Source organism: Orussus abietinus, unplaced genomic scaffold, assembly GCF_000612105.2.
Source record: "Orussus abietinus isolate OABI.00-Male unplaced genomic scaffold, Oabi_2.0 scaffold575, whole genome shotgun sequence".
Lineage (NCBI taxonomy): Eukaryota > Metazoa > Arthropoda > Insecta > Hymenoptera > Orussidae > Orussus > Orussus abietinus.
In genome coordinates this window covers 21381-46488 of record NW_019394716.1, presented here as the reverse complement: position 1 = coordinate 46488, position 25108 = coordinate 21381, and the positions used below count along the sequence as shown (strand labels likewise).

Below are 25108 nucleotides of genomic sequence, written 5' to 3'. Positions count from 1 at the left end.
TTGGCAGAGATGAGTTAGGAGATTGCCATAATGGTAAGCCACCACCGTCAACTGCCGCATGGTATTACCATCACGAATACGTGAGCCGCCAACGGCAACTGGTAGATGGCACAGCCATCGCGATTACACGAGCCCCTACCAGAAATTCGTTGCGCCGCTCTTGGGGGCAAAAAACGGTGAAAGCTAACGTACGAAATCAGAGGGCAGCGCACGATGCGATCGCGCGACCCTGCCAGTGAACAATCTCGCAACTCATCTCTGTATGCTAGAGATGAGTTGGGCTCAACTCAGGGATCCACTTAACCAAAGATTGATTCTAACCAGAATCTCAACTTCTTTTTCCTCAAAAGAACCGTTCCATCGGTCCTGTTCATGATATAATCCTTTCTAGTTTCTAATACCACTTTAACTTTTCGGCTCGAACTTAATGCTGCTAAAATGACAGACACCGTGAAGAAAGAAAATCAAAATTCTCCGTCAAAACATCAAATGAACTAGTCGCGTAAATAAATATTTTTCTGTACTTTTTCATTTTCTTTTAAACAGGCTTTGATTAAGACGCATTTCACAATCGTAATTAACTCTCTTAAATAACGTAAGGGCCACAATTTGGTACCCAAAAGAAAGAGACAAAACCCTACGAGAGTGGAGAAAAAGAGTCTGCGAAATGACAGAGTTGGCATACGAATTTGTACATTATTTTTTTACAACTTGACATATTTTTACATTGTTTACGTGACAGAGTAGCGTGCCCTTATTCGTACGTAACAACTTCTCAAGGTTCTTGCCATGCAAAAGACGTTACTGAGTATATGTATGTACCGTTAACGCGGGTTAACTGAGAGTTCATGACAAAGCAGCGGAAAACATCTAAACGAAACTATTAATATTCTCCTTTTCTCTTCTTTGAATCACCAACGCAGCTCTGTCTTGCCTCTCCTTACGGATCTCCTGTTCTGTCCGCAACTACATACATACAAGTATGTACGTCGAGTTCTTATTTAAAATAATGATTAAGATTTAAACCTTGTAATATAAAATCTAGGGATTGAATTTATTCCTAACAAACGAGGAGAGCCTAGACCACAGAGGAACCAGAGGAACTGTTTTCTTCCCCTTTCGTTTCGCCTAATCATCTCACACCAGCTAAAATGACGAAAAAGGTGGTCAAAACCATTAGTAAATATGAAAATGGCATTTTTTGTATCCTATTATATTTCATAAGTTATAAGTTGAATTTTAAAATGTAGAAGAAAAAGAAAAAAACAGAAAAACTTAGCCAAAGAAGAAGTAGTTAGAAAGAACATACTAGCAAAATGTACATATATTTATAGTATTCTTTCACCTTCTTCTTTTTTTCTAATTTCATATCTTTTGCATATTTTTTCAGCGGTATATTGAAACTGCAAGGAAATTTATGCCAAATGGATTTTCGGGATCATTGACCATATATTGAACCATAACTCTACAAGGAACGTAAATATCCAGACTCAATTCTTTTAAATTTCAACAAACAACGATATAAGTTTAAGGTTCTTGATTGAAACATGGGATCGTAACTTTTTCAGTAATCGATAACAAAATGAAAGACCACTTCGCTAACATGAAGGTATAATTTGATATGATATTCATAGCGTTTGTAAGGTGATATGAAAAAGTCATTCTATATGTATAAAACGTCAAAGTATTTGTTAAACTTTTCCCCAAACTGGGTGCACTAAATTATCTGAAAGTTTAACATGTGATTATGAAGGTTCCAAGGAAGAAAGCGGCACTCGTGAAATTTCATTTTTCGAAAAAAAAAAGTCTTTTTTTTGGTTTTTGACCCAGATGAATATATTTTTTTTCCGAAAAATGAAATCTCACAAGCATTGCTTTCTGCCTTAAAGTCTACAATCATTTGCTTTCTGTCTTAAAGTCCTCAATCTCGTGATGAAGTTTTAAATGATTTGGTGCACCTAATTTGGAGATAAGTTTTATACATAGTTTGAGTTTTTGGTATGTATGTTCGGCACTTTTATATCGCCTTAAGGAGATATCAAAATGGCGTCGAAGAAGTCTTATTTACGAAAATTTTCTCCAAACTAAGTGTACCGAATCCTTTCATACTTTACAATGTGAACATGGAAGCTATAAGGAAGGTCCTGACACCCATGAAATTTGAATGGTTCAAAAATTTGTTTATAGGTATTTTTAACATTTTCTTTTTTTTTTATTAAAAATGAAATTCCATGAATGTCACGACATTCCTTACAGCCTGCATATTTGCATCGTTAAGTTTGAAAGGAATAATTTTAAACTGTTTTTCCAGAAATCTGTTACACATTATGGAATAGAAAATGGACGCATCTACAGAAAAACCTACTCGATCTCTGAGTAATATTTTTATCTCGCAGCTGGACATCCATGATTTATGCGATGTCGATTTTAGACTGACATACAGAACCATACACGACAATCAGACTCTCATTTCTTTGGGTATGCACGTTCGAATTACTCCTGGACAGACTTGACGGTCAATAATTCCGAAATGCAGATTTCCCATTTCGAGTCTTGCCCAACTTTTTCCTCAATTTCGCCCGCGACATCCTTCATTTCGACAGAGTCTCATAAGGAACTTATTAACTAAAGAAGTGTCCTGACCGCAGACCGATCTACAGCCCTTTAACACTGTATAATCGTTTTCGTTAGGTCCCATGTTTTTTTTTTTCCTTCAAGCGTTTCAAGGCACTTTTTTAATCTCTCCTCTGAACTCATTTCACTTTTGTCCGAGCCCTTTCCCCTAAGCATAACTAATGTCCTTTGATTGCTTCGTTCCTGAATAATCTAACATGATTGGTTTATCATACGTAGATACACAAAAATACGGTTTCTATTTTAGTCGGGGCTCTCGCGTTAAGGTGAAGTGAAACCCCCTTCAAATCAGTCGACTCGAATACAACACTTTATTTTAAGGGTATTAGACCAAACTGTCCGAAACTTTGACACATCACTCCTGATCATCTAAGAATTGTCCTGAACAATTCTAAATTTGGATTTTTTTTTATTTTTTAACTCAGCCCACATCAGAACCAAAATGGCGTTGAGCTCTCATATTTCGATCAATATACAATTATCGAAGGCTCTGATATGAAAATCGAAAGGGTCAGGACAATTTTACGACAATTTAGAACACTCTGGTAATTGATAAACTCGCATTTGAACGGGATAAAGGCAACAAAAGTGTTGTATGCTCTTCTATGCTAAAACGATAGGAATACGAGGTCTCGGAGAGAAAATTTAATTGACCTGGAAATCATAGATGGCGCAGGGTATTCCTCTGCAGTCAATTAGGGCCCCAGAAAGCATGAATCCAGAGGATTTCTGGAGTTTTACTTCGATTTCATGATATTTATTGTACGAAAACGACCGGTGGAGTATGCCATTTGGTACAATATCCAATATAATTCTACACAGTTGTTAATATAAAAACGAACGTCGGCAACGTAGGCATTTAGAAAAATCTTCTTTATCGACGTTGATCAAGTTCCTCGACGTGTTTCACTTCACCTTAACCTCTTCACCTATAATATCGTGTGAGAAACGTGGTATATATCAATCGGGCCAAACGTGAACAAAACGTACGAGAAAGATGTGAGACTTTGAACGTTCAGCCAAACCGTGAAATGGCCCGATGTATGACCGACATTTTTGTTTTTTATGGCACGCGCTAGTGGAATTTAAATCGTAAGGCAAGAGGTTAACTAACGAAGACAAATGTGTCGCCAAGCGCCATCCGGTGCACATTAACAAACTGCTAATTCGTCGGGACAGCGAAACTAGTCTAATCGCTCGGTGTCCCTCGCAACTGAAGTCGATTCTATCGAGTCCAATTTTAAACCTAAATTGTACATAAACCTCGCAGATACTTTGCTACTTCCGAGAGAAACACCGTTCCAACCGATCGAAACTCTATAACTCCCCAATCGCGGCGCAGAACACCTCTTCTCTTCGTATTAGTGATGCGACGAGTCGAGTAAGTTAACTCGTTAAACTCGAGTCAACTCGAGTTCATTTTAATTCTAACTCGAGTTATTGGTACAAACAAAGAATTCAGAAGTCCCATAGAAGCCCAGATCCTATGTTAGCGCTTGATGCTCTAAAAGTTGGCAAATAAACCAGAAGAGGGGGTAAAAGAGAGATCGCATGTGTTAGCCAACGATATCTCACATACGGGAGGAAGAGAGACGCATATAGAAAGGCGAGTATTGTGGGTAAGATAAAGAAAGAATGCAATTCGCCATTTATCGCCATAAGATTAAGGGAGGTGGAGAGATGATTACAGCGCCGTCATCCGTTGGCTGACGTACTATTTATCGAGCATCGAACGTCCGTATCCTACTGGGCTTCTATGGAGACTTCTGATTTATTTGGTACAAACGAATGCGAGTTATAAGGATAAGAGGGAGACCGTGATACCAATCGCGGCTTATTTGTTTATTCTAGTTGTCGTTATTAGAATCTTTTTACTGGCTAACTCGTCGTTGACTCTACTCGTCGCGCCGAATCTATGCGGAATCGAGTCGTCGACTTGTGTTGGCAATCTCCGAATAATTCAAGTCGATAAAATACTAGATTCGTTATATAGACTTGAGTCGTCACTAACTGAGTCGTTTTACTCGCCAACTTGCCATTGACTCGACTCATGGCGTTGAATTTATGCGGCATCGAGTCGTCGACTCGAGTTGGCCATGTTCGAGTAACTCGAGTCGATGAAGTACTAGATTCGTTATATCACTTCGACTCGAGTCGTTTTACTCGCCATTGACTCGACTCATCGCGTCGAATTTATACGGCATCGAATTGTCCAGTAGAGTTGGCCATATTCGAGTAACTCGAGTCGATGAAGTACTTGTTTCGTTATATCGCTTCGACTCGAGTTGTCGCTAATCGAGTCATTTTACTCGCTATTTATTCGACTCATCGCGCCAAATGTATGCGGTATTAAGTCGTCGGCTCAAATTGGCCATGTTCAAGTAACTCGAGTCGTTTCATTCGCCACTGACTCGACTCAACGCGTCGAATTTATGCGGCATCGAATCGTCGACTAGAGTTGGCCACGTTCGAGTAACTCGAGTCGATGAAGTGCAAGATTCGTTATATCACTTTGACTCGAGTCACCATTAATGGAGCTGTTTTACTCGCCAACTCGCCATTGATTCGACTCACCGCGCCGAATGTATGCGGCATCGAATCGTCGACTCGAGTTGGTCATGTTCAAATAACTCGAGTTGATGAAGTACTTGACTCCTTATATCGCTTCGACTCGAGTCATCGCTAATCGAGTCGTTTTACTCTCCACTGATTCGCCTCATCGCGCCAAATGTATGCGGCATTAAGTCGTCGACTCAATTTGGCCATGTTCGAGTAACTCGAGTGGACGAAGTACTCGACTCGAGTCGTTTTATTCGCCACCGATTCGACTCATCGCGCCAAATGTATGCGGTATTAAGTCGTCGACTCAAATTGGCCATGTTCGAGTAACTCGCGTCGATGGAGTACTCGACTCGAGTCGTTATACTGTCCAACTCGCAATTGACTCTATTCGTCGCGTTGAATGTAGACGGCACCGAATTATCGACTCGAGTCCAAACTCGAGTTGGCAACGCTTTCAAATCTGAGTAACTCGAGTTGATAAAGTATTCAATTCGTCACATCGTTACTTTGTACGGCATCTTGTCAGGCTTCGAGAAAATGGCCCGCGACTTAGACAATTCTCCAAATTCAAGAAACGTATACGAAAAAGACTCATTTCGTATATAGCCCCCGATTAAAGCTCGTTTCCCAAAACCAGCTTCGGGCAGCTTGAAACTTATTGCATTTCCGATAAAGAAACCCGATGTCCCAATCTCGACATCGACGATATGTACTTGGCGCGAGTCTCTATCGTGTTCTTTAAACGAAGCGACCATGGCTTTCAAAAAATTCCAGACAAATGGAAAACAACTCTCAAACCGTGCCACTTTTTTTAAGGAGAAAGAATAAAAGTGCCACGTGAGGTTTATACTATGAACAAGGTTTGGAAAGTCCATCGAACGCTGAAAACGAACCTTAGGGCCGATTTCGCCAACCGTGATTAGCGTAGAATTTCTTAACAATGATCAGTTAACCTTAAGGTGAAGTGAAACCCGCTTCAAATCAGTCGATTCTAATACAACACTTTCTTTTAAGGGTATTGGACCAAACTGTCCGAAACTTTGACACATGACTCGTGATCATCTAAGAATTGTCCGGACACACTCAAAATTTGGATTTTTGGAAAAAATCAAAGAACCAAAATGGCGTCGAACTCTCATATTTCGAACAATATACAATTATCGAAGGCTCCGATATGAGAAACGAAAGGGTCAGGACAATTTTTCGACAATTTAGAACACTCTGGTAATCGATAAACTCGCATTTGAACAGGAGAAAGGCAAAAAAAAGTGTTTTATACGCTTCTATACCAAAACGATGGGAATACGAGGTCTCGGAGTGAAAATTTAATTGATCTGGAAATCACAGATGGCGCAAGGTGTCCCTTTGCAGTCAATTAGGGCCCCAGAAAGCATGAATCCAGAGAATTTCTGGAGTTTTACTTCGATTTCTTTATGACACTTCACCTTAATGGGATGCGAAAGTAGCATCCAAGGGGTCGATCGTTTGTGAGACTTGTCTCAGAATTGATTATACCGAATCGTTCCAAACTTTACAACGTGAATATGGAGGCTACAAGGAAGGTCCTGGCACCCATGAAATTTCATTTTTGATAAAAAAAAAAATAAAAAAAAATACCTACAAGCAAATTTTTAACAAATTCAAATTTCATAGGTATCAAGACCTTCCGTGTACCCGCTATATCCACGTTCTAAACTTTCAAACGATTCAATACACCCTGTTCAGATAAAAGTTTCATAAACGAGACCTCTGTAGGCCCATTCTGTAACTCGTAACGACGTCTATAGTTATAGTTAGCTCGTGTTATCCAATGGGCTAACGATAACGCCATCTGTCGTTACAGAATAGGTCCACCGTGTCGCTACTTTCGCATCACCTTAACTCGAAATTTGGTTGCAACCGGCCCCTAGTTATCGTTGTTGTATCATAAGTTACATATTATTCCTCGAGAACGGCATTAAAAGCCAAGTAAATTAAACGAGATACTATTCCCTGTCTCATTTTTCCGCGGGCCTGGAAGGAAAATCCCCCTTTCTGGTAGTGTATTAAAAATTAGCCTTCGATATATTTATACCAACAATTTAACATATTTTTAACAAACATTGTATAAAGTCAACGACCTCCCGACGGGACACTTCCGACGACCGTCTACGTGTGCTACCACGGAACAAATACAGCGGAGCCTCGACAATACATCATTCCCACGACGCCTCTCCATTCCCAAGGCATCGACGTACATACAACAGAGAGACAACCGATCCGACGCTCTTTCTCTCATCCGACAAATCGGGGGCGCATCGACCTCTTCTCTTCCCTTTGGTTTACTGCAAATAAGGGGATAATAATTTTCGCTCGAAAGGAATCGCGCCGAGTTTCGAGGGGGGACCTCGGCACGTCGACGTCCCATTTACGACGAAGGGAGCGGCGACCACAGCGTTATCAGCGTTATCAGCGGGAGTACATGTGAAAAGCCGTATCTCCATCGCGAGCCGGTTTAGTCTTAGATACACGGCGTGTCCCAGCTCGTCCTCGGGAATTCATCCGGTCAATGTACAAATAGTTTACACGATATCGGAGAGAATTAATGGCTTGCAACGGAAAATGCATTCGTGTCTTCGAGGTGGTCACTCGACACCGCCCTTGGCTTCTTGTAATTTCTTTAATGTTACACAATCTAAAATAGAAACGTTTAGAGTCCTTATCGGCCTAACGACGTCCCGCCGAAATTAAACGAGGTCGGCACTGTCTGCGAGTGGAAAGCGTAACCTGGAAATGTCAATCGGATCTAATTAGCCCTTCGTTCGTCTCGCCTCCAGAGGGAAATAGAATCACCGATTATCCCGCGATACCTCCTCATCCTCATACGAAATTATTATTCAATTATAACTGATAATGCTTTGTCGCCTTACCGCCGCTCATCTCGATTCGTTTACTTTCGAGGGCTGCTTTGCGCTGATCCGCCAGCAATATGATCTCCTGGAGAGCTTTCTGTTGTTCGGAGGTCAGATGGTTGGTCAGTGCTCTGTACCACGGCTGATCCGTTCGCTCGATGGCTAAACAAATATAAAAAAAATAAACCATGTAAAATAGTTGTGTAATTAAGAAAAAAAAAAAAAGAAAAAGAAAGACTCATTTCGAATTCAAATCAACTCACAAAAATTCAGTATAAAACAACTTGCAACAGCAATACAAGTAACAGATAATTAAGACTTTTTACATTTTCAACAGACGTCGCATGTAACGTTTAACAAGCCAACGGTAATTACGCATAAAAGGGTGATCCTCTCCGATTGTCGTATAATTTTAATATCTCGTAGAGGACGTAGTCCCAGGTATTTTCATGTATATATTTAAGGATAGGACTTGAATATTATCGGAGTTACAATGGAGAAACGAAAGCCAAAGATGCTACACACTTGGCTACTTTCCTAGTTGCATCATTTTCTTTACATTTAGACACCTCACATTCTTACTTATATTTCAACATATTTATTCGCCTGTGTCATTGCTATTCTCTAATTGTTTAATAACTTAGAAAATATTCAAGTCCGACGCTTAAATATGTATATGAAAATATTGGAGACGACATTCTCTAGAATATATCAAAGATACAAAAATCTGAGAGGATCACGCTTTTATGGATAATTACCCAACTTTGTAAGTTATTCCAAGGGTCACAGAATCTTATACTTACTTTGCATAACTTCCTTAAAGACAACGTATTCGTCCTGGTTTGTGTCGCTTGAATCTAGGGGTGTAGTAAAACTTTCAAGGGCAGTCTCTTCGTTGACCTCGTAATCCGAATCTTCGCCGTCGTCGTCATCGGACCTGTGATCTCCATGACCATCTTGAATGGATGCCGTTAAAATGAAGCCGTGTTGGGCCGAAGCCTTGGTCGCCTTTTCTTGGAGTTTCTCAAGATATTCCTGACTAGCATCATCAATCTCATCCTCGTCCGTAGAAAGGACCTCTGCAAAAGGCAACCGTTACGCGATACGATTTACCACTCGATCAGTGTTTAAAAATATAACATTCGTCATAATATTCGATGTCTCGCGATAAGAATAATCATCTCCTTAAGGGGACATGAAAGTAATATCTGCAAGGTAAATCGTTCATAAAACTCTTCTCCAACCTGAGTATTCCGAATCGTTTCAAACTTCACAACGTGAATATAGAGGCTGTAAAGATAGTCCTGACACTCATGAAATTTCATTTTTTATAAAAAAAATGCTAAGAATACCTAGGAATAAATTTGGAACAAATTGAAATTTCATGGGAGTCAGGATCTTCCAAAGAGCCTCCTCATTCACGTTATAAAGCTTGAAACCATTAGGTACACCCAATTCGGAGGAAAGTTTCATAAATGAGACCTCTTTGACGCCACTTTTACGTCACCTTAATCCCTTGTCATATAAATTAGCTTGCCAAAATTCGGGCCAAACCGATAACAAATGACACTCGCCGAATGGGCCAAAGGGTTTCGGAGAGATTTTCAGAAAACTTGCAGAAATGGTGGAGAAAGATACTCGCAGAACGGGAAAATTTGTGTCATACGAAATCGTTACCACGAGTCTGACTCGTGACGTCCATGTTTGGTCCGAAACCGTTATTACGAGTAGGATTTGTGATATTCACGTTCGGCCCAAAATGATCACGGGTCAGGCTCATCAAGATACGACAAGGGGATAATTTATCGCGACAGATTTTTTCCTATTACGTGATTCTCGTACTTTCATCGAAGTCGCTCTCCTCGTCGTCGCTGTCGTCGTCGTCGCTCTCGGAGACTTTAGCTGCGTAGGCTCGTTTGAGACCGTCGAAAAGCAAGATCAAGGAAGGTATCACTTGTTGTGCACATTCATTGACGGCAGCCGGTCTCGAAGGGCCCATACTGATCAGAGTACACAGTCCAAGGACGCAGAGCTTCCGGTCGTGCAATCTAGGGGACACAATTCAGTTGTAAAATCCTATCTACACGTTCCCAAACCACGTTCCTGATATTCTGACGAAATAATATATCGTTTAAGTACTCTGACTGGGTGATATCTACCCAAGGAAGCAATCGGTATCGTGTATCCACTGTTTAATGAAATGGGATGCGATCGGTTCGGCGGATTGACCAAGAGTTCCCTGAAGTCGGTCCATAACTCCCAAACAAAGAGTCGGATTGTAGTAAAGAGCCGCTATCACAACTTGCAGACACATCGTCCTCAATTCCGACGTCTTCACTTCTCGGGTCAATCGTTCCAATACCAATTGAACTAACGACGGGATACACTGCAAAGTAAACGCTTATTACCACTTGAAAAGGTTATGTACATTGTAGCACACGTTCTGAGATATGCTAGAACCGTGAAGTAGTATAAGGAGACATAACGCCAATGGTCGGTTCCCTAGAAAGTAACCCCAGAATCGAGACCCAGGATCTCAAATTTTCCCTGATCTAACGATGCGAGCGCTGTTTGTGGAAAATAAGGGAACTCCAAGCCTACATGACGTAAACATTTCCTACCGATGTAAATGACCCAAAATGCTTTTAATTTTGCAATTAAAGTACGCAAAGCGAAACGATAATCCGCGTATGATAGGCAGAATTATGTTTCTAACATGATAAAGACTAGCGGACGATAATTTTTAATTGCCAAATTTCATCGGAGGCGCTCTCGGCATAAGATCAGAAAAAACTCTGAATATCTTGGACCCCTAAAGTGGGGATGATTTCAATACATGGCGTCGTATCTCCTTATACTCCATTCTGGATAGAACGTTATGCAAAGTTCCTAAATCATTGTAGATGACGAGGGGACGTACCGATGCACCTATATTATACTTTAAAAAAAGTACATATCAGTGAATAAAAGGATTAGCTTCTTTTGACACTCACTTGATCTATATGTCCTTTGCATTGTAAGATGATAACTTCTAACAGTTTGGCAGCGTGGCACTCTGGATCCTCGCCAGAATCTCCGGTCAAAACCTGCGACAATGTTCCAATTAATCGTATACTAATCCCATTAATTTATACCTGACTGAGTATATCAATTTAATCGGAACATTTTTTCTTAATAAATACTTCGTTATTTTAATTACTGCCGTTACACTCACTGCTTTACACATGTTGAACATCGCGAGAATGTAGTTCTCGTTAGATAGGAACGCCGGAGTATCGACCGTGATGTAATTGTGAAGTGCAGGCATCATGTCGGTAAAGTAGTCGAATCCATCCTTTTGGAAAAGCTGATACATCAGTTCAAGGACTTTCCACATGTCCTCCGAAATTGTCTTCACGGTCAAGTCGTAAACCAGAGACAGAGCCTCCTCGTAATATTCTGCGACATTTAATTAACGTTATATTCGTCACTAAGATGATTTATTATACCGTTGATTTATATAATGCACATTTACCCATTACGCTCTGTCCGAAAATATGTGCGACTACTTGTAAAACGGTTGGCTGTAATTGCGCCATAATTTGAGGCTGATTTTCCATTACACTCAGCAGAGTTTCGATTGTATTCAACAAGCCCATTGCAGTTATGGCCTTCTCGTCGCTGCCCTCGTCCGTTTCAAGCACTTGACTAAACGTCGTAGCCTGTAAAAGAAATCATTAGAAATATATTCTCACACGTACTGATATCTTGCTTAAAGATAGCACCAATTTTTATTTAAGAATTCCTAAATTAACAGCAACGGTGAATTCGTTTCATTCGATATCTGCGCTAGAAAATATTCGAAGCAAACTCCACCGTTATTTTCATAATTATACAAGTGTCATTGCAATTCAGGAAACACCATCGCGAAGTTATAAATCTTCAAAAGGTGTAGAGTTTGATCAGTTAGTAATGCCCGATTTAATTTTCTAGAAGTTATGCTCAAGCTCTTGGTCAATAATTAATGACTAGCGTACTTTCAGCTGAATCTCAGTAAGATTTCTCTCCCAAGGACACGAAAATAATTATCGACAATCCGATATTCATCTCTTACCAAGTGTTGACAAATTTCTACGGCGATCGGCATAAGTTGCGCCGTGTAGGTGCAAACAATCTTTTGCATAACGCTGGTCAGATCATCGTTCTCAGTCTCGCGAATAATAGTCAGAAGTTCCAGGGTGATTTGTTCGATCAGAGGCTCGACGTACTTCTTGGCTTTGTTCTGCGAGTTAAGAAGCATTTGCAAAGCGATAGCAGCTTCCACTTTCACCGGTAGATCCTGATCGCTCAAGAGGGCGTTCGTGGTCAGTCTAATGGCTTCCACCAGAACCTGTTCTTGCTTAAATTTAATAACAGCGAAACAGTGCAGAACCCAGCAGGCCTAAAACAAAAGACCGGTCATTCCCGTTCTCTCGGCTAAGGATTAGATTTTAAATCTATACGGACATGCTCTCTCGATATCTACCCTTGCTCTCATGTGCCCGTGGGGACTGTTGAATTCAGGAAAAACATACTGAAGGAGCATGTTATCCATCTGGTCTTTGTAGACTTTCTTCTTCAATAATATATCCGCCAAACTCCCGACCTGGGTATAAACGAAAGTTTCCGATGAATTACATTATTTAATTAAGATATTATTATTTAATACGAGTAGATTACTGAGAACCCACCATGTGTAGAGCACCATCTTTCTGCCTGGGGTCGGCATTAGGGCTTGTTAAGACTTCCACGCAGAAATGCATGGTCTTCTGCAACATTTCCTTTCTCTTCTTACAGGCAGAATGTAGTAAAACTTGAGCCGCAGTTACCGGGGATACGTAATCCTCGAATATATCTGATAAACCGATTACATTTATGTTGTGTGATCGTTATCGACAACTTCAAATCAATTATGACTACGGTTGATTCTTACCGAATTTTTCTCTAATATATTCGTGAGGATCGGTATTCCATAATTCCTCGTCGGCGGCTGAATACGAGAGAATTGGAAACAGCACATCCCGAATGATTTCAAACATATGTGGTTTCAAGAATTTCCATGAATATGCGTGGCTCACTCTAAAAATGCGCATCCGAGAAAACAGTTAATTAAATATTTACAAAGGAATAGAAAGTATTACGAGAAATATTTAATTAATTACCCTTGATTAATATAATTAATGGACTGTTGTAAGACTCTCGGCGAGACGTAAATCTTTCTTCTGTATTGATCCAGAATTTTAAGCAGAACCTCGATGATACCAGCACTGAAGGTTTGCAAGTACCACTCGGAGAAGTCCTTGTATTCTTTTGTTACATTACCCGGACTACCGTACCTGACAAGTTAAAAAGCACTCTTAATTAAATTTATGTAAACCGCTTCGCATACTAATTTAACATAATACTGAAAATATCATGACGTTCAAAGGAACTAAATTCCAACAACCGGTGGATTCAATTATTAATGTACTTAGCCAAAAATGCTTAAAAAATTATCTCATACAATAGATTTAAAGTAAAATGAATGTACCTTTCAAACATTCGATGTAAAATATGTAAAGCCCACTTTTTGCATTTCCACCAAGGTAACTCGGCTCGTTCATCGTTATCTATACCTGGATTATTTGTTTCCGGTGGAACGGGCCGGTCTGCAACTTCTCGCACTACATCCATCCACTGTGAGAACACCTCTCGTGATATGAGGTCCAGCGGAAGGGAGTACTGTGTACAAGGAATTAATATGTTTAATTTGCAAAGTCTACTTGTTATCACTTAAAAACCCTGCTGTAACAGTAAAATGTTAAAACGTGTTCGTCTCATTACTAAGTATTAAATGTAATATATATTTATTGCAATCAATTCAACTTCTGAAACGAATGACCTAACCCTATATAAACGAATGACAAAACCTATTAAAGCAAAGCAATGTATGTATGCAAATGTATTGTGTGAACCGATGCATTTAGTCAAATGTGTAGTTATATATTTGCGAGGTTGAATTTTGTACCTGTGTCAAGGCATAGAATATCTTAAGGATCTGTTTCTGAAGAAAAACAGACTGATCCGATGGGTCAGGTAACAGTCTCAGCATCAACTGGTAAATCATCGGAAACAGGAGATTCATCGCTTCGTGTAGTGGACCTCTCTCTTCGGGTTTCTTATATCTGCATTAAAATGTGTCTACGTAGTACAATTTCCTCAGTGAATTTAAAGTATTTCGAATAAAACTGTAATCTCACTCGAAATTTTGGACGAGTTGGTACAAAGCGAGGAGAACACCGGGCCAACAGGAAGCATCTGGATTCTGAAGATAAATTGTGATTTTGTCCACAATTTGTGTCCATCTTCCTGGGAAGTCGTGCTTGACTATGTTGCTAATGCATACGGCTAACTGCACCCTAGATGATAATAATTAATCTCTTATTTATTTCAAGTTTTTATGTATAAAATCCTTCTTTTCAGAGCTAAGGTAATCCCGAATTTATAGCTTTTGATACATAATAGACAGAAGAGTGCTTCTTTAAAGCTGATCATTCCAATTTTATATTAAATTAGATAACAACATGCCTTATAAGTTCAGGCGCATGTACTACTGCATCCACAATAGCGTCACGTATCATAGCACGATCTTGTTCATGTATACTGAACGCAACCTGACCATTGTCAGCATTCCGATCAGCCCAATTCGTTGTAATTAGATTTTTCAAATATATAACACCTGAAATTTAATATTAAAAGAACACAATTTTTCTGGGAAATATTTTTAATATTTATCTAAACTTACCAGCCTGTCTGACAGGCATGTCAACTTCAGCTGTCATCACAACTTGTAGAAGACTTGGTGCAAACCCAATAATTTTATGAATCTAAAATCAGATAAATACATAAAGGATGAATGCAGATTTAAAAAATGTTTTCGAAGGCCATATAAATATAGAAACCCAAATTCCTTAATTATTTTGCTTCCTGCCAGGTTTAAGCCCATTATAATCCAAATTTTTGACAATTGGATCGTAAATTTCACATATAACCAGACAAAGGACCACAAAAGGTTAAGAACTTTCTATAGATTAGAATGCTTTTTACCAAATATAACCCTACAACTTTGAAATATAAATCTCCTAGCACACGGAAAGATTTCAAACATTAATAATCATATGCTATAAAAAACACATTCGTTACGAGAGGTCTTTAGAATCTTTGTCAACGTCGTGTACTATGACTGCATTTTCTCATCTATACATTTCAATCACAGGAATCAATAATTCAACACAAAAGATAATATAAAAAATGCTCGATTCAAGGTCTAACCACAAATCCAAAGGATCGTTCCAATAACTTTGAGTTGTATCTTTTAATCGATGGTTAAAACTCTTTAAGTACAACAATCTATTCAAAATGTAAGCGAGTACAAACTCAAATACTACACCGACGTTCGAAAGAATCCTAACACTACGCTCCATTAGAGCAAGTGGCGCGCCGCTACATGGCAAACCACATGTTCTAATCTCCCCATCGAAAGAAGCGCCAAGATACGTTCCCTTCCTACCCGTCAACCTAAAAATAAATAAACTCTGTAGAGTCAAGCAAGCGGGACAACATAGTCTCGCTCCAAGGACTAGTGACAAACGAAAAGGCATTCGGAGCGCTCCAAGAGTGAACTTTTTTGGCTAGCCATCAAAGCGGCACGAGATTGTAATTTTTTGCCTGGCGCTCCGCGGGCCTTGGTTGTCAAAATATAGGGTTGCTTCGGAAAATCACAATGCGTCGATAACGAGCGTCTCTAAATGACTTCGACGAGCGGTTTTAGAGCAAGGTGAAGCCACCCTGGCTTTGCGGTATGCCACATGTCTCGGGGTTCTCGTTGAGGCGAATGCCGCGAGCACGTTTCCTCGCGCCCGTACCTGGTTGAGCTGCTCCTCGGCCTGCTTCTGCTGAGTCGGGTCTATGGTGGCGCGTAGGAGTTCTGTCAATTTTCGTGGGTCCATTTTTCCCGGATAGGTATGGCCACGTTTAGGAGTACGAGAGAATTTTTGACTGGTTCTCAGCGAATTTAACCCGGCGCATTCACCTCCACTTGTGCCTCACTGCTTCCCCGTCACGTGACACATCAACAACATGGCGGATGAGAGCGGAGAAGCAGTGACGGCGCGAAAGCCAACGTTGTCCGATTCTCCGCTCCCGAAATCGCAAAGTTCCACTTTGGTTCTCTTTTTGTTTCCATTCTTTTTTATTCTTTTAGAAATCCACTTTGCAAAGTGTTGGCAAATAGCTGGGAGTAAATATGTATGACAAGTGCATAGAAATAAGTATGTATATATGTATGTACAACATCCATGTTTAATACTCGGAAATGAAAGTAGAAGAGATTCTCTAGGGAAGAGTTTTGGCATTAGTACAACATACATACATACATGGACGTAAGAATAATTTTTAATGTGTTTCACGCGAAACTCTACCGAATTTCCTGATGGATGGAGTCAAAAATCCTTCTTAAATCACGGGAAAGCCTGCACGTCGGAAAGGGAAGGGTAGGACGGCCATATTGTGCCAATTTTTACAGACTCCTGATTCCTGAAGTGAACACGTCACAAACTTGATCGATGTCGGTAAAGAAGATTTTTCCAAATACCTACGTGGCCGACGTTCGTTATTATATTGACAGCTGTGTCGAATTATATTAGGTATTATATCAAATGGCATATTCCATCTATCATTTTCGTACAATAACTATAAAGAGATCGAAGTAAAACTCCAGAAATCCCCTGGATTCACGCTTTCTGGGGCCCTAATTGGCTGCAGAGGGACACCTTGCGTCATCTGTGATTTCCAGATGAATTAAATTTTCACTCCGAGACCTCGTATTTCCATCGTTTTGGTACAGAAGCGCATAAAACACTTTTTTTGCCTTTATCCCGTTCAAATGGGAGTTTATCGATTACCAGTGTGTTCTAAATTGTCGAAAAATTGTCCTGACCCTTTCGTTTCTCATATCGGAGCCTTCGATAATTGTATATTGATCGAAATATGAGAGCTCGGCGCCATTTTGGTTCTGGTCTGGGCTAAGTTAAAAAATTTGGTCCAAAAATCTAAATTTTGAATGTGTCAGGACAATTCTTAGGTGATAACGTGTCATGTGTCAAAGTTTCGGAGAGTTTGTTCTAATACCCTTAAAAAAAAGTGTTGTATTCGAATCGACTGATTTGAAGGGGGTTTCACTTCACCTTAAAATCTGGAAACTCGATGAAAGTTCGCACCAAATACATATACGCTAGCAATATTCAAAGGTAAATTACAATTGTACATTTACATCAAGAGAATCTTATAACATATAACAGAAAAACGTAATTTAACCCATAGGTATCAATAATATCTACAGATTAGGAAAATATAAAACGGATTTTATTCCATTACTGATAGCAAACAGAAAACATTTTACATTAACGTACAGCAGATAAAACATATAGTTTTAGTAAAGAAATAATCATAGTTTATCAATAACATCAATGAAACACTTTCTTCTATCATGATAATGAATAGACCTTCAAAGTACATTCTGTTTCACTAAACAGTATCCACATAAAAGAAGTAAAGAAATATATTTAACATAAAAAGGCTCACTTGTTTTCCAATACTATCGATCTATTGGTATCGTAAATATAGTTTCATGTTATTCTATGATTACGCAGTTACATAGTTACACTATTTAGGAAATTTAAGAGATCCTTAGAGTTGACGATTTATCATTAATCTGGAACTTCTCAACAAATTTAAAGTATTGATTGTATGCTGTATACATCTGCACACTTCTTAAAAAATGATAGACACGGATGGTTTGGAACTATCTATGTCGAACGAAAAATCAAAAAGTCCTGAACTCTTATTTTCTACAGTTCAGTTGTAATAACTGAAAAAAACCCAACCAGATGTATCAATTAACCGAACGTGTATCAGTTACATTCTACTATTTACTGTACAGGGTCAAAACAATTAACAGCGAGTTCTTCAATTTGCGTTTCACTAATCGACATGCCTGGTTGGCTATTTTTCAATTAATTATTACAGGTAAACAATGCACAGCAAAAAGAAAATCATATAGTAGTTCCCAACTCCATTCATGTCACGGATAGCACTGTGTTAAACGTATTCACCATTTCTGTAACAACCTGTATAACATTACATAGTACAAAACAAAAGAAACTCTTATACATCTTTATATAGAACAAAAAATAAATATTATCACAGTCATGGTAGATATCCTATGTAACACTTCTTGATTCTAGAACTCATTAAATACCCCAATACTTTCTAAGCATTCCCTTATAACGAAATTGTTGAGTGAGATGTCCACAATTACAGCTAATGTGCTGTTATCAAATGTTGGCTTGAGATATATAGAACAGCATGTAGACAGTTTTTTGATGCGATATGAGCAAATTCTGTCTAATTTCAGTCACTGATTGATCATCGTACCTGTACCATCTGAAAAGAATAAATATCTTTTAAAGGTATCGTAACGGTTAGCAAATAAAAATAATAAGTTTTCAGGCTGTATACATAATTCAACACATTACATAATATAGTATAGAGTAAAATGTTATACACTTGTTAAAAGGAAGAAGAAGTTAAAAACTAACTGGTTTTTGAAGATATTTTTACAGAAAGCAATGTAGTGGCCCCGTCGCATAGTCCCAGAATGATTTGAAATTGCGTATAGATTGTAGTTGTAGTTGCTCGTACTCGTATCAACGAAATACTCATCGGAATCCTTTGGTAAGTACGGTCTGAGATTGAAATTCTCAAATGGAAAAATGACACAGGTACTTCTTTTTACCAAATTATTCTCGGTTTTGGTGAATCGATTAAGCTGAATTACAAATATCGGAGGCAACTTAGCAAAATCAAATTTTTGTATCGCCCTTCCAGTCACTTTACAAACACAGCACTTCCAGTCCGATATCATTTGCTCACTGAGTAGTCCTTCTATACACTCCTAAAATAATAACACAAGGATGCACTAATTGTAACGTAATCACTGCCATTCTACGATTGCCGACAAGTCAAAGTGTATGTATTAGGGATCTTCTTTTTACATTAAATTATTATTGTGGAACTAGTTAATAAATAAACTCACATCCAGAGTACAGTGTTGGGGATGAGGTATTGCTACAGTGAGACTATTGAAGACCTCATAGGTGACGATATTATGCTCACATGCGACGCAAATAATTGTTGATCTCAATAGGCCAAAAAATAATTGTGAGATAATGGACTGCTGATTATTCATTGCTATTCTCATTTCTGCATCGGCGACACTCATCGAGCCATCAATAACACCGTCATCCTACAAATTTACATTTTAATCGTAACTCTTCTCAATTCAATTAAACATACATTATTTCCATTTTCAATGTAACAATTACCCTTTTTAGATCATTGTGCAAACGGTTCAAGAGAAATGTTAGAAACTCGTGTGAGTCATGCTGTTCATAACCTTCGAATTGGGGTTTATATTGGCCAATGATATTCTGATAACAAAAAATAAAACGAAAACACAAATACATTTGTGACGTGCGCGTGCATGTATAGTATTTTGTAAAGCTATGGAAAATAAAATAGGGGGTACTTGTGTAATGCCTATAGAGAACAATAAATATTATAAAACAATATAACTTAAAATGAATGCGAATTGTATCTTCTATATTAATCTTTTACCCACGAATAGTGGCAATAATCAATGAAACGAAAACTTTTCATTGTAAATGTATTGGCTGGACGAACGTATGCTTTTTGAATTATAATACCCATTTAAATGACATGCATCCCCTTTAATACCTTTAGATTACAAGGTGATATATAATTTTCCTCTCCACTCCAAAGCTTTTTGATTACTTCCATAAGTTCTTCCGTGATACGTCCACGGGTTTCATTTTCTATACTCGTGTCAAGATCTTCAAGATATTTGTTGCTGATGATATAATCTTTTAAGTAATTCGTGTGGCTCAGACATTGTATAATACTGTTCATATAACATGTATTGCCTAGATTTTTTAATCCCGTTATGCCCGGCTGTAAGACAAAATTTACCATTAATGTTATTATGTTTAATTTACTAACAAGGCAAATGAATTCTTCATATTCTGTAACCTCAATGCAGCAGATATGTAAAAATGACTGAGATGAAAAATCTTAACATTCGGTAGACATTAAGTTTACATAAACTTAGCAATAGAGATAACGTTTTCGCTGCGAATATTAACTTTATGTCACTTTAAAGTAAAGTTTACGATTTAGAAATGTCATGTGTTATGAATAGAATGTAACAACGGCGTTAATTAAATGTCAACTTAATATCAAGCAATTGCTGCATATGAAGAGCAAAGATTTTCTTAATACGCAGTTCCAAAGGATGATGGAAATAACCAAAACTGTTTAAGTATTTTCATTTATTCATTAGAGTTATTACATTTTGCTTTTATTTACAAAATTCGGATATAGTTCCGAAAAGCGCATACCTCCAATTAATTTGGAACTTCGTATACCTATATATTGTGACTCCCTGATTACGAATATAATAGTGAAAATTGGCGCAAATATTATCTTCAAGGTGAAAATAATTGTTAAAAATGTTGGCAAATTTTTCACATTATTTCGGTAAGTATCGGTTTAAGCGAAAAAATGTATACAATATAAAAGATGTATTCTTTCAAGCACTACAACTTTTATCCCAAACTTTTTTTCACTCAAACCGATACTAATTGAAATAATGTGAAAATTTGCAAAAACTGTTAACTATCATTTTCACTTTGAAGGTAACATTTGCGCCAATGTTCACTATCATATTTTTGTAATCAACGAGTCGGAATACATAGGTATAGGAAATTTTTAATTATTCGGAAGTATGCGCTCTTCAGAACTTCGCCCCTAAATTCAAAGTACATTCACAAAAGTCGAAAAAGAAACATGAGATATCTTACCGTTCTCTTCCCTTTAGAGGCATACCGATCTTAACTATTAACACTAGAACTACCGGCGGATCTTTTTTGGCTGCGATGGGCCATCTAAAACAGTTATCTTGCCTATCTTGTTATCTAAACAGTTATTTTGCCTGGGCTTGGTAGTTTTAGTGTTAACACATTCGCGACCGGCAAGTTTTTTCCATTCAAATACTGAGTACCGGCGAAAATAATGAAATTCTGAAACTGGTTGCCGCAAACTTGTATCGTGTATCGTTATGGACGTGATTCACGTCAGCGGCAATCAGGAATAGAATTTAAAATGACGTGAATTCACGTCAGCGGCAACCAGGAATAGAACTTGGAAAGACGTGAATTCACGTCAGCGGTCGCGAATGTGTTAAAACATTTTACCGATCCGGTCGATGCAGCCATGCTTGGGATGTCTTTCCCGAAATCGCGTGGTTGATTGCAAGCATGGTATAGAAAATGTCATTTGAGGAAATAAATCGTCGTATAAATAAAAGTACTTAAACGGTTTTGGTTATTTCAATCTTCCTCTGTAACTATGTACTAAGAAAACCATTGTTACCGACATTCACTGTATTTTTGACGTTCAGTTAACGTTATTTTTACATTCCGTTCATAATACTTGATGTTCACTTAACGTTATTTTTATATTTTGTTCATAATACCTGGCGTTCAGTTAACGTTATTTTTACATTCCATTCGTAATATTTGACGTTTCTGTAACGTTTTCAGATCATAAATTCCACATTAAATTGACGTAACGTTGATATTCGTGGCAAAAGTACTTACGAACTGTCATTATTGCAAAATTCATGTAAACTTGACGTCTCCCGAATGTTAAAATTGACGTGTGCTAGACGTTTCTTTGACGTTTACATTGGGCACATTTGAAAGTCTGCTTTTCATGAATTTACGGTCAACAAGGTCTAATAATATTTTGTATAAATCATGTCGGATGTCCAAAAATTGCACATCGTTATTACATATGTGTGTCCTATTGGAGAATATATTAATGTATTACGCAAAACAGATAATGCATATTCTGCCCTGAAAAGAAATTTCAGCAGACATATAAAATAAAAATTCATTATAAAAGAAGTATTAAAGCAAATGAATAAAAATGTATAATTACTTCACGTTCGATTTTCGACTTTTTAATCCTCTCAGCACTGAAATTATGATCTGGTCTTTTCAGAACAGATTGCGAGACTGAACGAGTTTGGGTTTCAAACAAGCTTTTGGATTTCACATTTAAATCACTGTCTTCTCGTTCTTGTTTTTTATTACAAGATTGGTCAATAAGTTGTCTTTCAGCCGCTTTACTGTAAACAATACATCATATCATTAATGGTGATTATACTTTTTTACAACATTAAATTATGTAAGTTTTAATTAAAAACAAACCAAAGTAAAGTTTCTTGTTGAATAGAAATAGTTATAATTTCTTGTTCTGCCACGTCTATACTTAGATCTAATTTCTCTTTTTGTATTTTTTCTTCAGGGCTCAGAACATTATTGGATTTGAACAAAACATTGATCCTTTTAAATGATTCTATTTGTTCTTTGATTTCAGAGCGTTTCTCCCTCTGTAAAATTCAAACATATCCTAAATCAATTCAAATCAGTTCCCAAGACGGAAAAAAAATAATTGAAATCAAACAATTCCATTAACTTAACTTGCAAACATTTCAAAATTTGTTTCTCGAAAATAGCAACATTGTACTTTTATTAAGATCTAATAACTTTCTACAAGAAAGTAGTAGTTTAATAACATTTAAACAAAAAAGAACTAAGCTTACCATTTCTTTAATTTTTACATTTAAAGAGTCAATGCTTTGTCGCATGTTTTGCACGCACTGTAGATCTTTATTTTTATCTCCTACATTTTGATATTCACAGAATGTAGTTAATGATTGAAGTTTCATCTTTTCCGCATCTTGCAGGCAACGTGTAACTGCTTTTAAATGCCCCAGCAAATGTAAAAAAGACTTCATGTTTAGAGTCATCTCATTCACGATCTTCGGGTCAGAGCTTTGGAACGGTTTTACACCAGACAAAGATGATAAATGTTGGTCAGTTTTAGCATTTATGTTGCCACTATTTGGCTTGGCAAAACTAGGATTTATTTGTGTTTTATCCATGTGCACATCTGCAACACTGGCAAGTGGTTTTCCAGAATTAGACTTCATTATACCTTTGTTCAAAGTTTCATCGGAATCAATATGCATTTTATCCATGTGCGTATCTGCAACACTATCAACTGGTTTTGCAGAATTAGAACCTGTTATGTCTTTGTCCAAAATTTTATCCGAATCAAAATGTATTTTATCCATATGTAAATCTATACTGTCAGGTGATTGTACAGGACGAGAATCCAATAAAACTTCATTTGAAGTTTCACTCGTATCATTATCTGTAATGCTGTCAAATGATTTTACTGGATTAGAATCTATCTTGTGTCCATTATTACTGTCTTGGGATGGAAGTAACATAGCATTAATTTTGTGGCATTCATTTATATGCTCCTTAAGTTCATAACATAATTTCTTCTGTAACGAATGAGCCTCGTTTTACATAGATTGTTTGTCCTTTTCATTTTAACTTTGCTCTTGGATTTTGTCAATAGCAAAAATAATAAATTATATTTCTTACCGCATTTTTTATTAATCCATCAAGTGTTGAAATTTCCGTAACAAGAGAAATGTGCTCATAACGTTCAGGGCCAATTTCCTCATTATAGTCTTGATCTTTTAATAGAATATCTTTTAAAGTCTGTTTCTTTTCCTTCCATCTTTCTATAGATTTCAGTTTCTGATTCACTCGACTTATCAGACGCTGCAGTTTATTTTGATCTATCTGAAAATCAATTTCTCTTATTGTATTCAATACTATTTTAATGAATGCATAATTCATATTTATCGAAGTTCATGATAACCTCAAAGAATAATGAACATATAAGTTAATAGTTCAGTTACGTTAATGTTCTTGGATACAGAGATATGGAATTTCAGGTAATGATTTATTATTTATCAGATACTTTACCGGAGTTATCACTTTATTGATTGTATCGTAATTGACAGGTAATTGTACACCTGGATTGGAAACTAGTTCAGGATACTGATTAATCACTAGTACAAAACCACCATCTAAATTTACTATTGTATCATAGCACTCTCTATCCCAGAAACGAAAAATCTTTTTTAATACACATAAATGGTTTTCAGGAGTTATTGTACTTTGGGTTGTATTCCAGTCCATCAATACGATTGTGTTTACATATCGTTTTCCACGTTCTTTAAACAACTGTAACAAATGATTATCATGGCGCAAGTATTTGTTAAAGGAATCTGCAAATTTGCTGAAACAACATCAGAAACACCTTCCTTAAAATACTTCTTCGGTAGAGGATAGGAAATAAAGCGAATAAAAAGAAAATACTAAGAGAATGCAATTACCCTAGTTGGATTATTTCAGCAGGAATGTTGATGCACTTATAATGTTTTAATTTTGATAATTCATAGTCCCTTCTTGGTCTAATGTCAACGATTAACATTCTTGAGTTCTTTGAATGTGTTATTTGTTGAGCTAAGTGATTACATGTTATAAATTCGTTTGATTTCACGTAGTGTTCATCAAACATCTTTGTTATGTTGCAAATATATTTTTTTAGCTTACTGACATTTGGTTAATAGCGAGACATGAGTCTTTTCACCCTTCTCATTTTATTGTATCTAGTAGAAATCATTTCCACTTTTTCATTCTTTCGGCTTCGTTGGTTTCATATGTATGTATTGTACTGTATCTTTTTGGATTCCGGTCACTACTGAAGGCCCAATGCCAGTGGAGTATGTATATATGTATGTACATTTACACATGATACCTTATATATTAGTAGAGATGAGTTGGGACCAGGGTTGAGTAAGTATAATACGTGAAGTCACATACGTGGTTTTCTACATGTATATTACAATGTATAATATGTCCCTAGTTTTCTACGCAGGCACGAAGTATTATATT

At 37.5% G+C, this 25108-nt stretch overlaps 2 protein-coding genes across 9 annotated transcripts; both read right to left on the bottom strand.

Moving 5' to 3' along the window:
* Positions 1-7234: 7234 nt before the first annotated feature.
* On the bottom strand, positions 7235-16221 carry LOC105703158 (importin-7). The gene is made up of 19 exons (XM_012431314.2): positions 16010-16221; positions 14890-14971; positions 14673-14823; positions 14345-14503; positions 14113-14269; positions 13636-13826; positions 13268-13441; positions 13039-13184; positions 12797-12960; positions 12592-12711; positions 12181-12507; positions 11602-11788; positions 11302-11525; positions 11081-11173; positions 10247-10473; positions 9930-10135; positions 8891-9166; positions 8106-8249; positions 7235-7962 (listed from the first exon to the last, which is right to left on the bottom strand). Exons 1-19 carry the CDS (start codon positions 16091-16093, stop codon positions 7895-7897), a joined length of 3180 nt encoding a protein of 1059 aa, XP_012286737.1. The 5' UTR covers positions 16094-16221; the 3' UTR covers positions 7235-7894.
* A 1264-nt stretch (positions 16222-17485) lies between these two features.
* LOC105703159 (ubiquitin carboxyl-terminal hydrolase Usp2) lies at positions 17486-24987 on the bottom strand. 8 transcript variants are annotated; one of them, XM_012431317.1, is made up of 12 exons: positions 24771-24987; positions 24547-24676; positions 24134-24449; positions 23744-23947; positions 22891-23640; positions 22496-22677; positions 22224-22413; positions 19941-20174; positions 19529-19633; positions 19240-19449; positions 18743-19098; positions 17486-18587 (listed from the first exon to the last, which is right to left on the bottom strand). In XM_012431317.1, the coding sequence occupies exons 2-12, from the start codon at positions 24642-24644 to the stop codon at positions 18479-18481; spliced, it is 2754 nt and encodes a 917-aa protein (XP_012286740.1). In that variant the 5' UTR covers positions 24645-24676; positions 24771-24987; the 3' UTR covers positions 17486-18478. The 8 variants fall into 8 exon arrangements, with proteins under 8 accessions (XP_012286740.1, XP_012286738.1, XP_012286739.1 ...); XM_012431315.1 differs by having other exon boundaries at positions 24547-24987; XM_012431316.1 differs by having other exon boundaries at positions 22891-23637; positions 24547-24987.
* Between the last annotated feature and the right edge of the window lie 121 nt (positions 24988-25108).

Coding starts and splice junctions, on each gene's coding strand:
- LOC105703158 (XM_012431314.2), bottom strand. CDS start 16,093: ATGGACCCACGAAAATTGACAGAACTCCTACGCGCCACCATAGACCCG. Junction 14,504..14,672: donor CATGCGCCTGAACTTATAAG/GCATGTTGTTAT, acceptor ATTATCATCTAG/GGTGCAGTTAGCCGTATGCA. Junction 9,167..9,929: donor GGAGAGCGACTTCGATGAAA/GTACGAGAATCA, acceptor TGCCTTTTGCAG/AGGTCCTTTCTACGGACGAG.
- LOC105703159 (XM_012431315.1), bottom strand. CDS start 24,731: ATGTTTGATGAACACTACGTGAAATCAAACGAATTTATAACATGTAAT. Junction 23,948..24,133: donor TCAATAAAGTGATAACTCCG/GTAAAGTATCTG, acceptor ATTGATTTTCAG/ATAGATCAAAATAAACTGCA. Junction 19,634..19,940: donor TATCACCTTGTAATCTAAAG/GTATTAAAGGGG, acceptor TTTTGTTATCAG/AATATCATTGGCCAATATAA.